At 39.9% G+C, this 17,844-nt stretch overlaps 1 protein-coding gene across 3 annotated transcripts; it reads right to left on the bottom strand.

The window, feature by feature from the left end:
* Positions 1–1,304: 1,304 nt before the first annotated feature.
* LOC131245244 (protein LOL2) lies at positions 1,305–16,821 on the bottom strand. 3 transcript variants are annotated; one of them, XR_009170812.1, is made up of 5 exons: positions 16,633–16,801; positions 12,927–13,034; positions 11,525–11,634; positions 3,547–3,776; positions 1,305–1,673 (listed from the first exon to the last, which is right to left on the bottom strand). XR_009170812.1 is itself a non-coding variant. In XM_058244564.1 (4 exons), the coding sequence occupies exons 1-4, from the start codon at positions 16,673–16,675 to the stop codon at positions 3,705–3,707; spliced, it is 333 nt and encodes a 110-aa protein (XP_058100547.1). In that variant the 5' UTR covers positions 16,676–16,801; the 3' UTR covers positions 3,518–3,704. The 3 variants fall into 3 exon arrangements, 2 of the variants coding, with proteins under 2 accessions (XP_058100547.1, XP_058100548.1); XM_058244564.1 differs by lacking the exon at positions 1,305–1,673 and having other exon boundaries at positions 3,518–3,776; XM_058244565.1 differs by lacking the exons at positions 1,305–1,673; positions 12,927–13,034 and having other exon boundaries at positions 3,518–3,776; positions 16,633–16,821.
* Positions 16,822–17,844: the final 1,023 nt, after the last annotated feature.

Consider the following 17,844-nt stretch of genomic DNA (forward strand, 5'->3'; position numbering starts at 1 on the left):
TCACTGGACCACTTCTCTCCAAGCTTATTCCGTGATGTTGCGTGATTGATGCAGTGCTCATCTCCAGCCCATCCATTACGTGCAACCCGTCATGTTAACACCGTATGCAAAAAATCAAGCCGATCCAATATACAGGTGGGTCACACTACAGGGTAAAGTTGGGAAGGTACGCTTTCTATAAGCTATCCATTCTGATCATCAGATGAGGCCCACTAGTGTGAATGGTTGCCACAAAAATTAGACCATTTCAGGAGTCATGTGGGCCACACCATGTGACTTAGATGTTTAGCCACAATTTTACATGGCCTGGCTTACCATGGTTTTGGATCGGACTGATTTTTGGGCACAAGGAGAAGATGAGAACCGTCCAAATCACCGATGCAACTTTGGACGGAACATCACCAAGTAGCCATAAATTTATGGTTAGGATTGATCGATTAGAGTGATTTTAGACGTATGCTCTATCCACATTGGGACCCATAATTTGGATGGTCTGATGGCCCGTACGTCCATGTGAGAGATTTAAGTCACAACCAGGTTTGTCAATTGTCATGCCCCTCAAATCTATTATTTTATTTCAGTAGATGATGATCCGGTGCACTCCTGCACATCACAATATCATAACCGTTTGTGGCCATCCATCAAGTGGGACCAACTTTTGATGGCCACACCTATGAAATGTTTTCATTCTATAATCCTAACCATCCGATCAAGATCCAGCGGATGCTAGAAATCTGTACAGGGGGCAATCCACATTCAATGGCCAAAGAACCAACGGTCAAATGGGAGGAACGAAGCTATGGGTGACCGAACGTACGGTTTGCTTTCACTGTAAGATGGGCTCTTTCTTCGGAATCATTCCATGCAATCAATTCAATCGATGCATCAGTAGTTTGCGTAGCCAGAATTATTGGTTGTCGGATGAATTATCTGATCTGATCTTCAAAACCACAATTTGTAGAGGTATACAAATGGGCCCATGATTCTGCAATCCAGCCCGTTGGTCTAACAGGACCAATGTAGATGGACCGTGCACTAAAGAAACTGCCAGATTGGAAGATCCCAGCCACCAATCTTGGGACCTTTTTCAGCTGAATTTGGACCATTACTGTATTCATCTGCTTAACAATCCATTGTCAGGCCACAGATTGAAGGGTTAATATCGTCCTAGCAAGAAGTTTTCAAGCCACGTTCCTTCATAGCAGGGCTCGACAATGATCTTGATCAAGGAACAATGGGCCTCACTTGCATAAAAACTACTGAATAGGATCGAATTTTGGCGAACAGGCTTACAGAACTCCAACTACAGAAAGAGATTGTACTGGATGTGACCCACCATTCGGAGATGCGATACATACAAATGTTTGATGACTCGTCTAACTGGTAGACTCTCTGGAGTTTCAACAAGAGGTCACGCGAGTACCCCTTGTGGTGCGAGTGGCTCGGGCTGGGTCTATTCAAACCAGTTTGGCACTCCAATTTGAGCCTGACTGGGTTGAGTCGTCTCAATTCAGCCAAGTCATGGCTCGACTGGATTAGTTGGTTCAAGTTGCTGAGTCTTGAAACCTTGGTGTGGATTGAGCTTGATGTTTCCTCAACTTTTCCAACTATCTACCTAGAGGGTGCTGGTCGCCATGCTTTTTGGGCTTTGTAGTCACGGCAGCTACAAGGGTCTATTACAGCAGAGACGGAGACAGAATCACCTTGCATCATGCAATATAGCAGTAGTAAATTGCAGACTAGCAAATCTCCAATTCAGAATTTAATACAATCAATTCATAAAAGATTCAACCAATTAGATTAAAATCTGCAATCCTAATGCAGTATTCCATCCCCATTTCAGCCGTTGATTCTCAAAATGCCCACACCATAATCATGCTTGTGTGCTTTGATCTTTTTCATATTTCAGTCCCAATGGGATCGAGTGTCCCAGTCCTAAAATTGGTGCTGAGATGTTCGGTGTGGTACCATGCCACCGATTTCATTCAGGCACGAGATAGAGCACACTACAGAACATACTACGGTGGATTAAGAGCTGAAACTACTCCAAAGATACTAAGATATATGGTATTTCCTACATCTTTACAGTGTAACAGTGAGAAATTTGTGCTCCAGCTGCTAACCCCTTCTGCCCCAACTTTGTGATGATCCAGATCACTCATGTGTAAGGTCCCACCACAGATGGGTTGCAAGGAAAGAATCTCACCCATCAGGTATCTTAACATGCATACAAAGTTGACTCAGGAACAATGGTCCAAAAGAATAATTTCTAACTCACCTCTTTATGGATGGGGAGGATCTCTAATCAGTGAGATTTTTGCAATGTGGTCCACTACAATGAGACCTTCCAGCGAAGGGTCTGGATCACATGGTGGGTAGTATATGACAAATATTAGAAGCCTCCTCAACATTCCTTGCATAGCATATTAGTATTTCACATATTATAGAAATCAAAGTGGATGATGTTTTACCAAAAATTCCGAAAACGGCAGGAAAGTTCTGTATTTGTAAAAACAGATTCGAGTGCGGCAGCAGGAAAGCATCCGTTTTAAAATGTCAGCAAGTATAAACAGCAAGGAGCCAGGGGACCAGGAATACAAAGCATGATTTGAAGAGGGAGCAACACCTAGGTTGAAAATTGTGAAATTAGACTCATATCTCCCACTCCATATCTGTATCATGTTCTTCAGACCAATACTCTAGGGACTGTTGGGTATCGTAGATGTGGTTTTCTCTGTATAAATTGCCCGTGAATTAACTCGTTGATTGTAATCAACCTATCTACTAGTTGGATCTTTACTCTTGCTCGGGTGGTAGACTCATGGGAGTTTCAACACCCGGTCAAGGGTTCGAGTATCCATAGGTGGTGAAATCCCACTGGCGTGAGCGTGTGTGTGTGTTTTTTTTTTTTTTTTTTGGGGGGGGGTGCGTGTTTATATATGTATATATATATAAACCTATCTACTAGTCTATTACATTGTGCCTGTGGGAGTTTTGTGCTCTCATTTCGACCCCCAGCCTGGATAAAGGAGGGTTGTGTTAAGTTATGGGCCGGTGTCAAACTTATACAATAACTTTCATCATGAATCTGAAGAATATGACATTCCAAATTCATGTTGTGGTGTTACCTATAAGCAAGATGCTACATCGGAACCCAGGTGTAGTGAGAAATAAGTAAGGGTTGGCTAGGGCACCCCCCGGCTGAAGGTATAGAGTGGAATGGTAGAGAAGGATTCATGTAGCTGACCCCAATTAATTGGGATAAAGCTTAGATGATGCTGATGATGACATTGACAATAAATTATTTATGCACTATTGATATGAGGAAGAAGAAGTGAATTCTTTATGCATTGTACTGATTGACTGATAACCATACTAACCTATACCAAGCGAATCTTTTTCCTTTACATGCACGCGCACACATCACATGGGCAGTCGAACCCATGCCTTAGTGTTGAAATTCATCTGTCTACCACTGAGCCATGGGTTGGAACCCCTATACCAAGCAAATCACAAATGACAGAAAAAATTAAATATTATACTTACCCTTGTATTTAAAAATCACCTCCAGTTCCGTACAAGAAAAATCCCATTGCTTGGCATCCAGAACTGTTTCTAATGGAGTTGGATTCTTAATCATCCCAAAATTGAGTCACACAATCGACCACGGGATCATGGCCTAGTCACCAATAGAAGAATATGTTCTAATGGACAGGGTGCTGAGGTGGAGGCGGCTGGCCCTGTTGTGCAGAAAGTGGGGGCCTTAGGTTGTTTACCTAATATGGGGGAAAAAAAAAAAAAACCAAAACAAAACAAAACAAAATGAATATGCACATCTTTCAAAAAAAAAAGAAAAAGAAGAACATACACATTTTCCAAATAACATTAAAATACACAATCTCAGGGATACAAATAATTCAATTGAATAGAGAATATTGAAATGAAGCTGCACTACAACCATCCGAAAATACCCAGGTGAATTTTCAAGATGTTTCTTGCGTTTATCATCATTGCCGTCATGTGGGTATCAGTGGAAAAGCCAAAAAATTCCTAGTGTCAAAGTTCCTTTATTCATTAAAAAAGCACATATCCACGAGAAGACAGAATACTATTTAACAGCTCACAGATATCAAATTATATTGAAAAAGAAAAAGAAAAGAAAAGACAATGCTTTGATTCTCTACAAATAATCATGAAAAATTCATAATCTAATTTTCTCATTTGCAAATGAGCCAAGTCCTCTGTTGTTATATGAAGGCCACTACGTACTCCATTGTCTACAAACAGACCTTTTGTTGGACGTAGGCCAGTGGGGCCCACTGGTGAGCAATCACTAGTGGGTGGGTCCCATATGTTTAGGCTTCTTCCGGCATTTTCCTTTCTATTGAGATTTCAAATTCATCTTTGAATTTAATTTTAGATGGGAGATAGAGATATGACCGGATTATCTGGTCTCATCCAATCTCTCATTCTTTCCTATAAAAGGATGAGTCTCTCTCGTAAAATATAAATAAGAAATACTGTAAGCAAATTCATCTTTGAATTTGATTTTAGATAGGAGATAGAGATATGATCGGATTATCTAGTCTCATCCAATCTCTCATTCTTTCCTATAAAAGGATGAGTCTCTCTCGTAAAATATAAATAAGAAATACTGTAGGTATACAAAGATATATAGTGTGCACTAAAATTTGTCCATTTTAGCTTATCCTTAGGACGATCTAATCCATAGATCGTGATCCGGGGTCACCTATACCGTACGATCAGAGGTGTGAATAGATCCATCTGCTCCAGTAGTAGATAAGCGAGCCGTTGGAGCATTAATCTTCCGCTTTGTGAGGGTTCCAAAACTCGTGTAGATCGTCAAATCTTGAGGACTCACACTTCCGTGCTTCCCAACAGTGGTATCAGAGCTTTCCTCAATCCCATCTGCCTGACGTGAACCTGAAATAGATCTCTAGCTATAAGTTTCATCATGGGATCAACCATCATCTCCTTAGTAGGAATGTAGCTGAGGGCGATCTTCTTATCTCTCACTTGATCACGAACATAATGATACTTGATCTCAATGTGCTTAGACTTCTAATGGTGTTTAGAGTCCTTTGCCAAGACTATGGCAAAAGTATTGTCTATCTTCAGCGATATAGGCTGACGAACACTCGGTACAACACCCAGACCTAATAGAAATCTGCGAACCCATACACACTCCTGAACTGCAGCACAACATGCAATGTAATCGGCCTTCATAAATGAAAGAGCTGTGGATGTCTATTTCTTACTCAACCATGAGATAGCTCCTCCCCCGAGTAAGAATACATATCCCGAAGTAGACTTTCCCTCGTCGGTATCGTTACCCCAAGCAGCATCAGAATATCATTTGAGCTCGAGGATTGTGCCTTCATAACACAACATTAGGTCCTTTGTTCCTCTGAGATAGCAGAATATACATTTGACGACTTGCCAATGAGACTGTCCTGGGTTACTCTGATAGCGGCTAACTATGCCAACTGTATAGCTAATATCCGGTCTAGTACAAAGCATAGCATACATTAAGATCCCTACTGCGCTTGTATAAGGTACTAAGGACATAGCCAATTTATCGACTTTAGTCTGGGGACACGATTTTCTGTCTAGCTTGGTAGCTTTATCCATAGGGGTTTCAACAGCTTTTGAATTTTCCATCCTGAACCGACCTAAGATCTTTTGTATATAGGTGGCTTGAGACAAGCCTAAAAATTTCTTAGGGCGATCCCTAATGATTTTTACCCCAAGAATAAAGTTAGCTTCTCCAAGGTCTTTCATCTCAAAGTTCGAGAATAGCCAACCTTTATTAATATCAACAATTGCATGTCATTACCAGCTAGCAGGATATCGTCTACATATAGAGATAGTATCAGAAAAGATCTTCCAGACCGTTTCATGTATACACAATGATCTTCTTTACTCATCGTGAATCCAAAAGTGGTGATGGCCAAGTGGAACCTCATGTACCACTGTCTTGAAAATTGTTTCAGCCAATAGATAGATTTCAACAACTTGCAGACTTTCTTTGGATGTTTTTTGTCCACATAACCCATGGGCTGGTGCATGTATATCTCTTCATCCAAGTCACCATTTAAGAATGTGGTCTTTACATCCATTTGATATAACTCTAAGTTTAAACTTGGGACAATGGACAATATCATGCGGATTGAGGAGAACTTTGCAACAGGTGAAAAGGTCTCCTCGTAATAAATGTCTTCTTTTTGTGTAAAACCTTTAGCAACTAATCGTGTTTTATACTTGTCCACTATACGATCTGCCTTTCTTTTGATCTTTAGTACCCATTTGTTACATATCGCTTTGCGATTGGAAAGCAAATCAATAAGTTCCCAGACTTTATTCTTTTCCATGGAAGCGATCTCTTCGTCCATAGCAATCACCCAATCGGCCGAGTTAGAAAATAATAATGCATCCTGATACGAATCAGGTTCATCATTATCAACCGCAACGCAAGAGAATGTTTACCCCTCAATATCGAAGTATCTTCGGGGAATCAATCTTCTTTCGCTTCGACGTAACTCAGGAGCCTGTTGAGATGTCCTCACACTGTCCTGACAAACTATAGGAGCATCATCATCGTGAGAAGCAGAACTCTCACTCTCCTGAGATACATCAGGTATTTCAAAAAGTTCGATTGAAACCTTTTGCTGCATTCGGCTAGGGTATCTATCTTCAACGAAGGTCACGTCCTGGGATTCTATCTCAATCCATCGTCCATGGTCCTCATAAACAAGAACGTATCCCTTTAAATGCAGAGGGTACCTTATGAACATGCATTCAATGGTTTTACTATCAAGTTTACCTCTATGTGGAGTAGGTAGCAAAACATATCCTAAAGATCCCCAAGGGCATAGGTTGGCTAGAGAAGGAATCCTCCCAGACCACATCTTATATGGGGTCTTAGGAATGGATTTGGATGAGACTCTATTAAGGACGTATACGGCTGTTAACAGTGCGTCTCCCTAGAATATGGTAGAGAGATTGGCTTGTGCCATCATCGATCTAACCATATCCAATAGTGTCATATTCCTTCTCTCTGCAACACGTTTTAACGAGATCTGAAAGTCCACATACCCGAATGGGCGGTGTAGAACAATCAAGTTCTCTATCTAAGATGAGATTGATGCTTTTATAAAATTATATTTGTATAACGTGCAACCTTCCATTACAGGTTGCATGCATCATTTGGTGAAGGAGAATTAACTCCCACTCAGGTTATGCACAACCTATTTATATGTGTAGGGAGCATATAAATAGTGCACATTATATATCTCTGTATACCCACAGTATTTCTTATCTATATTTTACGAGAGAGACTCATCCTTTTATAGGAAAGAATAAGAGATTGGATAAGACCAAATAATCCAGTCATATCCCTATCTCCCATCTAAAATCAAATTCAAAGATGAATTTGAAATCTCAACAGAAAGGACAAAGGCCGGAAGAAGCCTAAACATATGGGACCCACCCACTAGTGTTTGCTCACCGGTGGGCCCCACTAGCCTACGTCCAACATCTCCCACGCAATCACATTGTGGGATAGGCACAAAAATTTGTCCATCTAACTCGCCTAATAACAATCAAAGACCAAACAACCCAACCAAAAGAATTCTGAACCATACTGATTCTATCACTACGTTCAGAGACTTTTGTGGCCACTTGGTACGAGAGGTTGAAATGAATGCAATTCAGCCAGGTTCAGCCAAGGCCTTTGTAGAAGAGACCCATAAGCGGAAAGCTAACCAGAAACGGTTCAAAGCACGTAAGAAGGCGAAAAAGACTAACCAAGAACAGATATCCACAGCACCTCCTCTAAATCTCAAGAAGGGGAATGGAAAGAAGAACCAGAAAAAGACAAATATAGTCTGCTTTGTCTACAGAAATTCCAGGCATTATGCCCAGCGGTGTGCCCATAAAAAGACAGTGATTCCTAAGTCACTAGATACTTTGTATGTAGGCGTTTGTTCTGAAATCCTTTCCATTTATACTATATCTAACGAGTGGATTTTGGATTCAGGCGCAACAAAGCACGTGACATGGAGTCGTCGAGGACTCGAGGAATTTCAGCCTGTAGCTAAGGGAAGTTACAAAGTGTATATGAAAAATAATATTGTCGAAGACGTACTAGAGATTGGTTTTTCTCATCTCCGTACGCGCGTAGGGCAAACAATAATCCTCCGTGATACTCTTTATGCACCGGGGATGCGTCGAAATTTAATTTTTGTTTCTAGGTTATTATTTGATGGTTTTGATATTCGATTTTCTGGGACAAGAGTTTCTTTGAGACTAAATAACCTCATCTTTGCATGGAGAAATTTATTTTTAGATTTATTTATTCTGAACGTATATTGTGATAATGCACCCCTTGCTTTATTTGCTATGTCGAATGAAACTGTAGTATCTGAATCTCAAAAATGGCATGCGAGGTTAGGTCACATCGGAAAGGATCGTATAACAAGACTAGTACGTTCTGGTCTATTAGACTCCTTATTCAAAGTTAATTTGTCATTTTGTGAACATTGTGTGTTTGGGAAGACTTCGAAGAAACCATTTCCTAAAGCGGCTAGGTCCAAGGTCACACTAGAGATAATCCATTCGGATATCTGTGGACCATTCAATGTACATGCCAGAAATGGATGTCAATACTTTGTCACTTTCATTGACGATTATTCGCGCTATGGATATGTATATCTCATCTCACACAAATCTGAGACTTTTGATTGTTTTCTTAAATATAAAGCTGAGGTGGAAAATCAGCTTGAGAAAAAGATTAAACTGTTAGGAAGCATGGAAGTGTGAGCCCTCAAGATCTGACGGTCTATACGAGTTTTGGAACCCTCACAAAGCAGAAGATTAATGCTCCAATGGCCTGCCTATCTACTACTGGAGCAGATGGATCTATTCACACCTCTGATCCTACGATATAGGTGACCCCGAATCACGATCTATGGATTAGATCGTCCCAAGGACAAGCCAAAATGGACAAATTTTAGTGCACACTATATATCTCTGTATACCCACAGTATTTCTTATCTATATTTTACGAGAGAGATTCATCCTTTTATAGGAAAGAATGAGAGATTAGATGAGACCAGATAATCCGGTCATATCTCTATCTCCCATCTAAAATCAAATTCAAAGATGAATTTGAAATTTCAACAGAAAGGAAACGGCCGGAAGAAACCTAAACATATGGGACCCACCCACTAGTGATTGCTCACCAGTGGGCCCCGCTGGCCTTGACTAGTCGTTTCTCTTTAAATGCCAGTTTTGCAGCAAGGAATCCTAATTTTGTGCCTGGAGCAAGGTTGCTATTATACTGGTATAGCACATTGGTGACCTGCCAAATCAAGAGTCCTGTTAACAATATACAAGTGCCACATGTACAATAAAGAATTCACATGTGTCACAATAGCATTCCTCCATCATGTATCTTCACCGAACTTTTGACAATATATTAGCAAACAATTCTCTAAACCATCACCACTTGACCTCTCCATCCAACTTTCGACGACATTTCATTAGTTGCAACATGATCTAAGGACATTTTAGAATTTGCTATTATTTTCAAGGTATACTTGTATAAGAACCTCAGCATTTCCTATATCAATATGACTTGACTTTGGATTGTTTACAACCACTGACATTATCATCACTGTCTGAGCCTTATACCAATTAATTGGGTTGGATAAATTTTGCTTATCAGAAGTGGGATTTGAAGCCATGCCCTCTCCTGAGTACTAGAACTCAAGAGCCTTACAACCACTGACATTTCTTCTTTTCTTTTTTCTTCTTCTTTTTTTTTTTTTTTTTTTTTCTATTTTTCCTAAAATCCCACACGTGAATTATACCTTTTTATTCATGTCCTATTCTTTGCGTGTTATCCACTGTATAGACATGCCAATACTAGCTCCTATATACAAGCAATAATCACGCATCAAGGTAGATGTACTTTTTGCGAGGAACAATCTACTTACTCCGATTTCCGTGACAAAGTGGCAGGAGGAACACCTGACTAATGGAGCTCCATATGGGTACATCAGCAACACAAGACAACTCCCACACTTGACATGCCCAACCTGTTAGGAAGCACGGAAGTGTGAGCCCTCAAGATCTGACGGTCTACACGAGTTTTGGAACCCTCACAAAGCAGAAGATTAATGCTCCAACGGCCCGCCTATCTACTACTGGAGTAGATGGATCTATTCACACCTCTGATCCTACGGTATAGGTAACCCCGAATCACAATCTTGAGAAAAAGATTAAACTGTTAGGAAGCACGGAAGTGTGAGCCCTCAAGATCTGACGGTCTACACGAGTTTTGGAACCCTCACAAAGCAGAAGATTAATGCTCCAACGGCCCGCCTATCTACTACTGGAGCAGATGGATCTATTCACACCTCTGATCCTACGGTATAGGTGACCCCGAATCACGATCTATAGATTAGATCGTCCCGAGGACAAGCCAAAATGGACAAATTTTAGTGCACACTATATATCTCTGTATACCCACAGTATTTCTTATCTATATTTTACGAGAGAGATTCATCCTTTTATAGGAAAGAATGAGAGTTTAGATGAGACCAGATAATCCGGTCATATCTCTATCTCCCATCTAAAATCAAATTCAAAGATGAATTTGAAATCTCAACAGAAAGGAAACGGCCGGAAGAAACCTAAACATATGGGACCCACCCACTAGTGATTGCTCACCAGTGGGCCCCACTGGCCTTGACTAGTCCAGTGGTTTCTCTTTAAATGCCAGTTTTGCAGCAAGGAATCCTAATTTTGTGCCTGGAGCAAGGTTGCTATTATACTGGTATAGCACATTGGTGACCTGCCAAATCAAGAGTCCTGTTAACAATATACAAGTGCCATGTACAATAAAGAATTCACATGTGTCACAATAGCATTCCTCCATCATGTATCTTCACCGAACTTTTGACAATATATTAGCAAACAATTCTCTAAACCATCACCACTTGACCTCTCCATCCAACTTTCGACGACGTTTCATTAGTTGCAGAGGGTCATAATCTAAGGACATTTTAGAATTTACTATTATTTTCAAGGTATACTTGTATAAGAACCTCAGCATTTCCTATATCAATATGACTTGACTTTGGATTGTTTACAACCACTGACATTATCATCACTGTCTGAGCCTTATACCAATTAATTGGGTTGGATAAATTTTGCTTATCAGAAGTGGGATTTGAAGCCATGCCCTCTCCTGAGTACCAGAACTCAAGAGCCTTACAACCACTGACATTTCTTCTTTTCTTTTTTCTTCTTCTTTTTTTTTTTCTTTTTTTTTTTTTTCTATTTTTCCTAAAATCCCACACGTGAATTATACCTTTTTATTCATGTCCTATTCTTTGTGTGTTATCCACTGTATAGACATGCCAATACTAGCTCCTATATACAAGCAATAATCACGCATCAAGGTAGATGTACTTTTTGTGAGGAACAATCTACTTACTCCGATTTCCGTGACAAAGTGGCAGGAGGAACACCTGACTGATGGAGCTCCATATGGGTACATCAGCAACACAAGACAACTCCCACACTTGACATGCCCAACCTGATTAGCTGCAAAAACAAAACATTTTCTGCCTTTGATATTATAGAATCTACCAGAAATGATTTCCACAACTAAGAAGTCATCATTTGATGAGATTCTTGATATCATTGTGTTTTGGTGCAATGGGTGGTTGTTGACACATTGTATATATTTACAGGGCCAACTTGTTAGCCGATCACATGGCTAATCAGAGAAGCGAGCTTCCAGTTATTCACAGCTAAGAGGATCCCTCATTAAGTTCTGAATGTCTTGGAAAGAAGAGAAAAAGAATTATGTTAATATAAGATTTTCCAATTTAATACGAGTAGAATAGACAATGGGAAGTCGAGAAAATTTAGGTGTATTTGGATGTACCCCAACTCTCAGTGGAGTGGATATTTTGTTGGAAGAGATGGTATAACCATTCAGCTGAATTTTGGGAACCACGTGAATCCCAGTTTCTGTCATTCTCCTCCCCATCAATATCCAGTGTTATGGACACTTTGGGTGGTGTAGGCATAAAACTGAATCCCACAATGTAATTCCCAAGATCCAAGCTGCCCCAGAAACTAAGCAGAATTAATAACCATCTGTCCAGAAAAATGTATGCTCACTTGTGATTTGGGGGTACATCAAAACACAACTAAAGTAAATGAAAACCCAAATGGGATATAAAGTGGGAGAATAGGACCAACAAAATTAGAAGAAACTTGATAAGAAAGACAGGTGAGGCTGAGAGTAAAGTTAAGGGATTCTATTCCTTCAAGATGCCAGAATCATTTCCCTGAAGGAAGGATGAACACATCTAAGGTACATAAAAAATAAAAAAGAAAAAGAAAAAGAAAGAAAGAAAGAAAGAGAAAAAAAAAAAGTGAGGCTTAAGGAAGCTGATCAAGAAATGGTTGCATGGGATGTAGCAATATGAAAGGAATACAGAAAGTAACATAGAAAATGTCCAGACAACAGGTAACAAGATGAAACAGTTAAATGAGAGGTTGCAATGCAACAGCCCAAAGATAGGTGTTAATTTACATATAGAATAATGTGAATTTGCAAAAGTTTGGGACTAAAGCATTTATAAATTAGTAATGCACTGATTTAGGAGATGACCTTGAAAACAATAGAGAGATAGGAAATATAATAGCAATGGGAAGAAATATAGTAGCAATGGTAAAACATACATCAATGGAAGAAATATAGTAGCAAAAGTGATAGGAAAGAACTTTGAAAACTGCTGTTCATAATGGGAAAGGATCTAAATGGGAAAAGAAGAAAGAAAAAGTTGGGATTGGATTGACTGTTACATAGAATGCTTACTAACCATCCAATACAATATTGACCGTCTTACAGCGGAGGCATTGGACATGTTTGGCTCCTTGTGGATAAGAAAGTAGACGCCGGCAGCGCCCACACACCATTTGACCCATTTCTGCATCAAAATCATGATAAGGCTGCCATTGGAAATGCATTCAAGCTTATGGAGTAATGCCTGAGGAATTAAAGGATAAGGGACCTGAGTCTTTGCAAAGTATACATACATGGGTTTAAAATCTGACGGGTGGGGGCCACAGGGCATATGATTCGGTAATCCAGGCCATCTATCTGTTGCATCCCACAGTGGACGGACCATGCCCCAAAGTTCTCTGAGATTGGAAGATCCTGACCACCAACCTTGGGACATTTTCAGTTGAATGTGGACCGCAGCTGTACTTATTAACCATCTTTTTTGTAGGCTATCTTATTTAAGATATTCGTAGCATGGTTCATCTAGGTGAGATTATAACAGATCAGTGGCCTAGACTAACAAACCATTGGCTGCAATTGCAGCAGATACTGTCAAAGCATCAGGGCACAGATCCTATAATTCCTCATGATGCTCTGACATGAACCATGCTCATGAAAGCTTTTATCCCTACACTCATATAGAAAATCACATGAAAAATAATCCAGTGACTAAATTTCTCTTGGAGTTCTTTACAAGAAAGAGGCATGACAATATCACAAGTCACAACACCAATGAAAGGACTAAAAAGAATAACAGTACCAACAAATATTACCGATGAAGAATCTCTTGTATTGTTAAATTTAAAACCAGCATTGATGGATTCTTACTCTGTTTTTTTTTTTTTTTTTTTTTTTGTTTCCTCCTGGGGCATAATTAAGTAGGCCCTTTAACCAGGGCATGTTTATGACCTTTCCAATGGAGAATATTGGCGACAATTCATGCAAGGAGACATTGAAGAAATTATTCATGGAAGATCTGCCAACTTGGCATATGTATGAGAGATCTAAGAATTGGCCACGGCAAACATGCCTTGACTAAAAAAATCAGGTCAATCCACTAATCAGGCAGGCCACACGTTAGAAATAAAGATAACCAGTGGTATATCTTCAAGTAAATGTGTGGCGCACCTAATGATTGAAGCTTCTCTATCTTTTGGACCCCACCAAGATGCCTAGAACTCAAACATGGGTCACATTGACATGTGTGCCAAGAAAGGCCTCATCAATCACCTCACCAACCCACCTCAGCATTGCTCTTTCCCATTTAGACTCAAATTTCAGGTTCCAAGAGAAACAAACCTTTTTTCTTGTGGTTGAGTTACGAAACGATTCAGGTTTTGCATGGCATCAATGCAAGTAATCTTAGATATGTTAGAAACTAGAGAGCATGCATCTATCTTGGGCCATGGTATGTGCGTCACTCTCCTCAACAATCTATGCCATTCCTCAAGAACTTTAGCATGTGGGTATCTTGGGCTAGTAACCTTCATGCAAGAATCTAACCATTATAATCAGGTTCGACTCTGGCCATCTCCATCATGCCATCAAGTGTTCAGATGCTCCACCATAGAAGCTTGGTGAGTTTTTCATACATGCATGCAAAGAGGGGCAATGGATAGTATTATCAAGTTATATTTCCATCATGCCATCATGGTGTTCGGATGCTCCACCATAGAAGCTTGATGAGGTTTTCATACATGAATGCAAAGAGGGCAATGGATAGTATTATCAGGTTATATTTTCATAATTCATGTTAGATCATAAGACCAAATTATCAACATTGTTTTAAATAGTTATGCTATATAGCGTGTGCTACATACCATAGCTTAGCCTTTAACGGCAGCTCATGAAAACAGCTTAAAGTCACGTGTAGCCTATGCTACACACTAATTTGCATACTCTATATGCTACATGGTACGTAGCTATACATTAAAAGTTATTTTCACTAAAACATTAAAATTAATTAATGTTTTCAATGATTTGTTACATTTTTCATTTTCCATAAAAATTAGATCTTTTTAGTGATTTTGTAAAATAATATAAATAATAGCATTAAATCGGCTTAGTTGCTCTTTCTTCATTTTATACTTACTCTGTTTTATTTTTTCTATTATTTTATGTTGTATTTGTAGCACCAAATATCATGAAATTTTACTATTAACCAGTCTAATTTGGTGCAAAAATATCATGAAATTTCATGACATTTGGTGCTACTAAGCACAAGCTTAATTAAAAATCTAGAAGTAGCATATAGCTTACACTATAAGTTATAGAGTTTATGCCTCACATTTTAGAGGGGTGAAGGCTATGCTACATGCAGTTTGCTATTTAACATACTAGTCATCAGCTTACTCAAAACACACATGAACATAGGCATTCACCCTCATTTTGAAGCCTTCGGTTTACACACATCACCATTAGCTTCAAGAACAAAACAACAAATGAAAATGTCTCCCTAATTAGCCTCTCATCCTCAAGGACATGTGTAATCCTAGGCTAAGGATATGTATAGAGTCGCTGCATCATATCAGTGGGGCACTTGGATCCTTCATCCAGAACATTTATCTGATGGTCCCCACTGCAGATGGACCGTGCCCCAAAAACCACCCAGATGGGAAAATCCTTGCCCTTCAATCTGTGGCTTCAAATAGACAGTTAGCAGAACTGTCTATGGAGAGAGGACCAAAGATTGGATTGCTAGGATCTTCCAATCTGAGAGTTCTTTGGAGCATCATTCATCCAGTTGGGAATCATCAAACCAATAAAATAGATCACGACAAAACGGGTCCCACTAGTACCAATTCAAGGCCTGAGCACACTGCATATTCTCATGCCAAGGATCATATCATTCCTCCCATAGTGAGCCTTTTTTTAATTTTTAACAACATCCAACCCAAACTCGGGTTCAGAATCGGTCAAAGAAAAACTTTCAATTTTTAATAAAATTAGAATTTGGACTCAGGATTAAGTGACTTCTGAACCATACTTGCCAAGGTCCAAGTTGATCAACAATTCTTCTGAACATTAATTTCACGTTCACATTCTACTCACCAACGTCATGACCATATGGCATGTCCCAGGAACCAGCTATCAGTGGGATGCTCGCCAACTGTTTGATGAATGCACTCCCCACCTGAAATCAACCCTCATTCATATGGGCTTGCAACCAGCTGGTGCATCACCACCAGGCATAATAGAAGGTATATTAACTTTCATCCGGCCAGTACAGCGATCACCTACCCATTGTACTACTTGCATACATGTAGACATTTAACTACATACATACATACATACATGCATAAAGTCATGTAACTTGTAAATATGGAATCGGATCCAGGTTTTCCTCATCATCTCCAGGAAACATCTACAATCGAATTACCTCCCAAATTCCACAGAAACTCGAAACACAAATACCGAGCAAGAGAGCCTCTGTAAATACCCATGATTTTCAAATACCAGACAATTTTAAGAACTAAATTCCTAACAACCCACGAATCGAACATCGGGAACAGGAAAATCCATGTCAAAGAGAATAAGATGCATTTTACAGAGTAGAATTCTCATAATTCAAAACAAACCTCAAACACAAGATGTGCATCTTTAACAATAACAACCCATGATTTTCTACCGCAGCGACAGTCGTCGAGAACCCAGAAAAATTCATGGCGTGGCATTGCTAGAGACATCGAATAGAAAAAGGAAGGAAATGAAAAGGAGGGAAAGAGAATGAAAGAGAATCTCACCAGGGCAGGTGGGCTGGGTAGCTTCAGAAGCCGTGTTGCTCATTTTTCTTTTTGCGTTGGCTATTTTTCGAAGTCAGATTCTTATATAGGGATTTGAGTAACCTGATGATTGATGATACAGTAGATCCGAGAGGGATGCGGTGTGTTGATGTGTTGGGCTCTGTGAGGCCCACGTGATGTTTGTTTGTTTTATATATATATATATATATATATATATATATATATATATATATATATATATATATATATCCACTCCGTCCATCCGTTCACTCTCTAATTTGATGTCACTAATCCAAAAATGAAGTAGATCTGAAGTTTAAGTGGACCACACAACAGGAAAAAAGTAGTGATTGAACGGACACCATTAAAAACTTTTTGAGGGCCACAGAAGTTTTCGATCAGGCTGATATTTGTGTTTTCCCTTCATCCAGGTCTGAGTGACCTTATCAACAGGTTGGATGATAAATAAGCTTTACGGTGGACCATAGAAAGGTTTCAACGGTGGATGTCATTATCCCGACTGTTTCCTGTGGTGTGGCCCACGTGAGCTTCGGATCTGCTTTATTTTTGGGTTTAAAAGCTAAAATGAGCTGGAAAAAAGGATAGACGGTGGGGATATAAAACAAATACATCACCTTGGGCCGCACAGCGCTCAACACGTCAACACACCACCCAATCCGCGTCCAGCCGGGAGAACCGTAATATGGTAGAGCCATCTCTCCAGAGGACACGTGGCAGGGCCATGTATGTATCGGGTCCACCCGCATATCATAAGACAAATGTCATCCTTTACTTTTTACACATTTCATCCCACTGCTTGTTTGACAGTTGACTGTTTCTACGGCCATAGATTAGATGGATGGAATTGTCTAATGGCATTTACATCGAAGACAAACCATCCATGCTAACCTTGCATATGAGCGGACCAGATCTTCGCATCACACACTGGAGATCGCCCTTCTCGAAAACCAGACTGTCATGTTCACTAGGTGGGCCACACCTGTATCTTGAGTCAGACCATCGGTTGCCCATTGACTCCAATGTTGTGGCCCAGCTGATGGACCGACCGACCTGATTTTTGTGACTGGTGATCTTGATGGTATGGCCCACCGTTTCCGTGATTCTGATGTCCTTCACAGGCGTCATGCTGACAGAAAAGATGGCCTGGTACCACAGGTTGTGTTATCTTTGTTTGAGGTGATCAGTTCTCAT

The sequence above is a fragment of the Magnolia sinica genome, chromosome 5 (genome assembly GCF_029962835.1).
Source record: "Magnolia sinica isolate HGM2019 chromosome 5, MsV1, whole genome shotgun sequence".
In the NCBI taxonomy this organism is placed as follows: Eukaryota; Viridiplantae; Streptophyta; class Magnoliopsida; order Magnoliales; family Magnoliaceae; genus Magnolia; species Magnolia sinica.

What these genes read in the sequence shown, in the direction of transcription:
- LOC131245244 (XM_058244564.1), bottom strand. Translation starts at nt 16,675, where the DNA reads ATGAGCAACACGGCTTCTGAAGCTACCCAGCCCACCTGCCCTG. An exon ending in TACCCAGCCCACCTGCCCTG is followed by an intron (nt 13,035 to 16,632) that starts GTGAGATTCTCT and finishes ATTTTGATGCAG; the next exon opens with AAATGGGTCAAATGGTGTGT. An exon ending in ACTTTGTCACGGAAATCGGA is followed by an intron (nt 3,777 to 11,524) that starts GTAAGTAGATTG and finishes CCCCCATATTAG; the next exon opens with GTAAACAACCTAAGGCCCCC.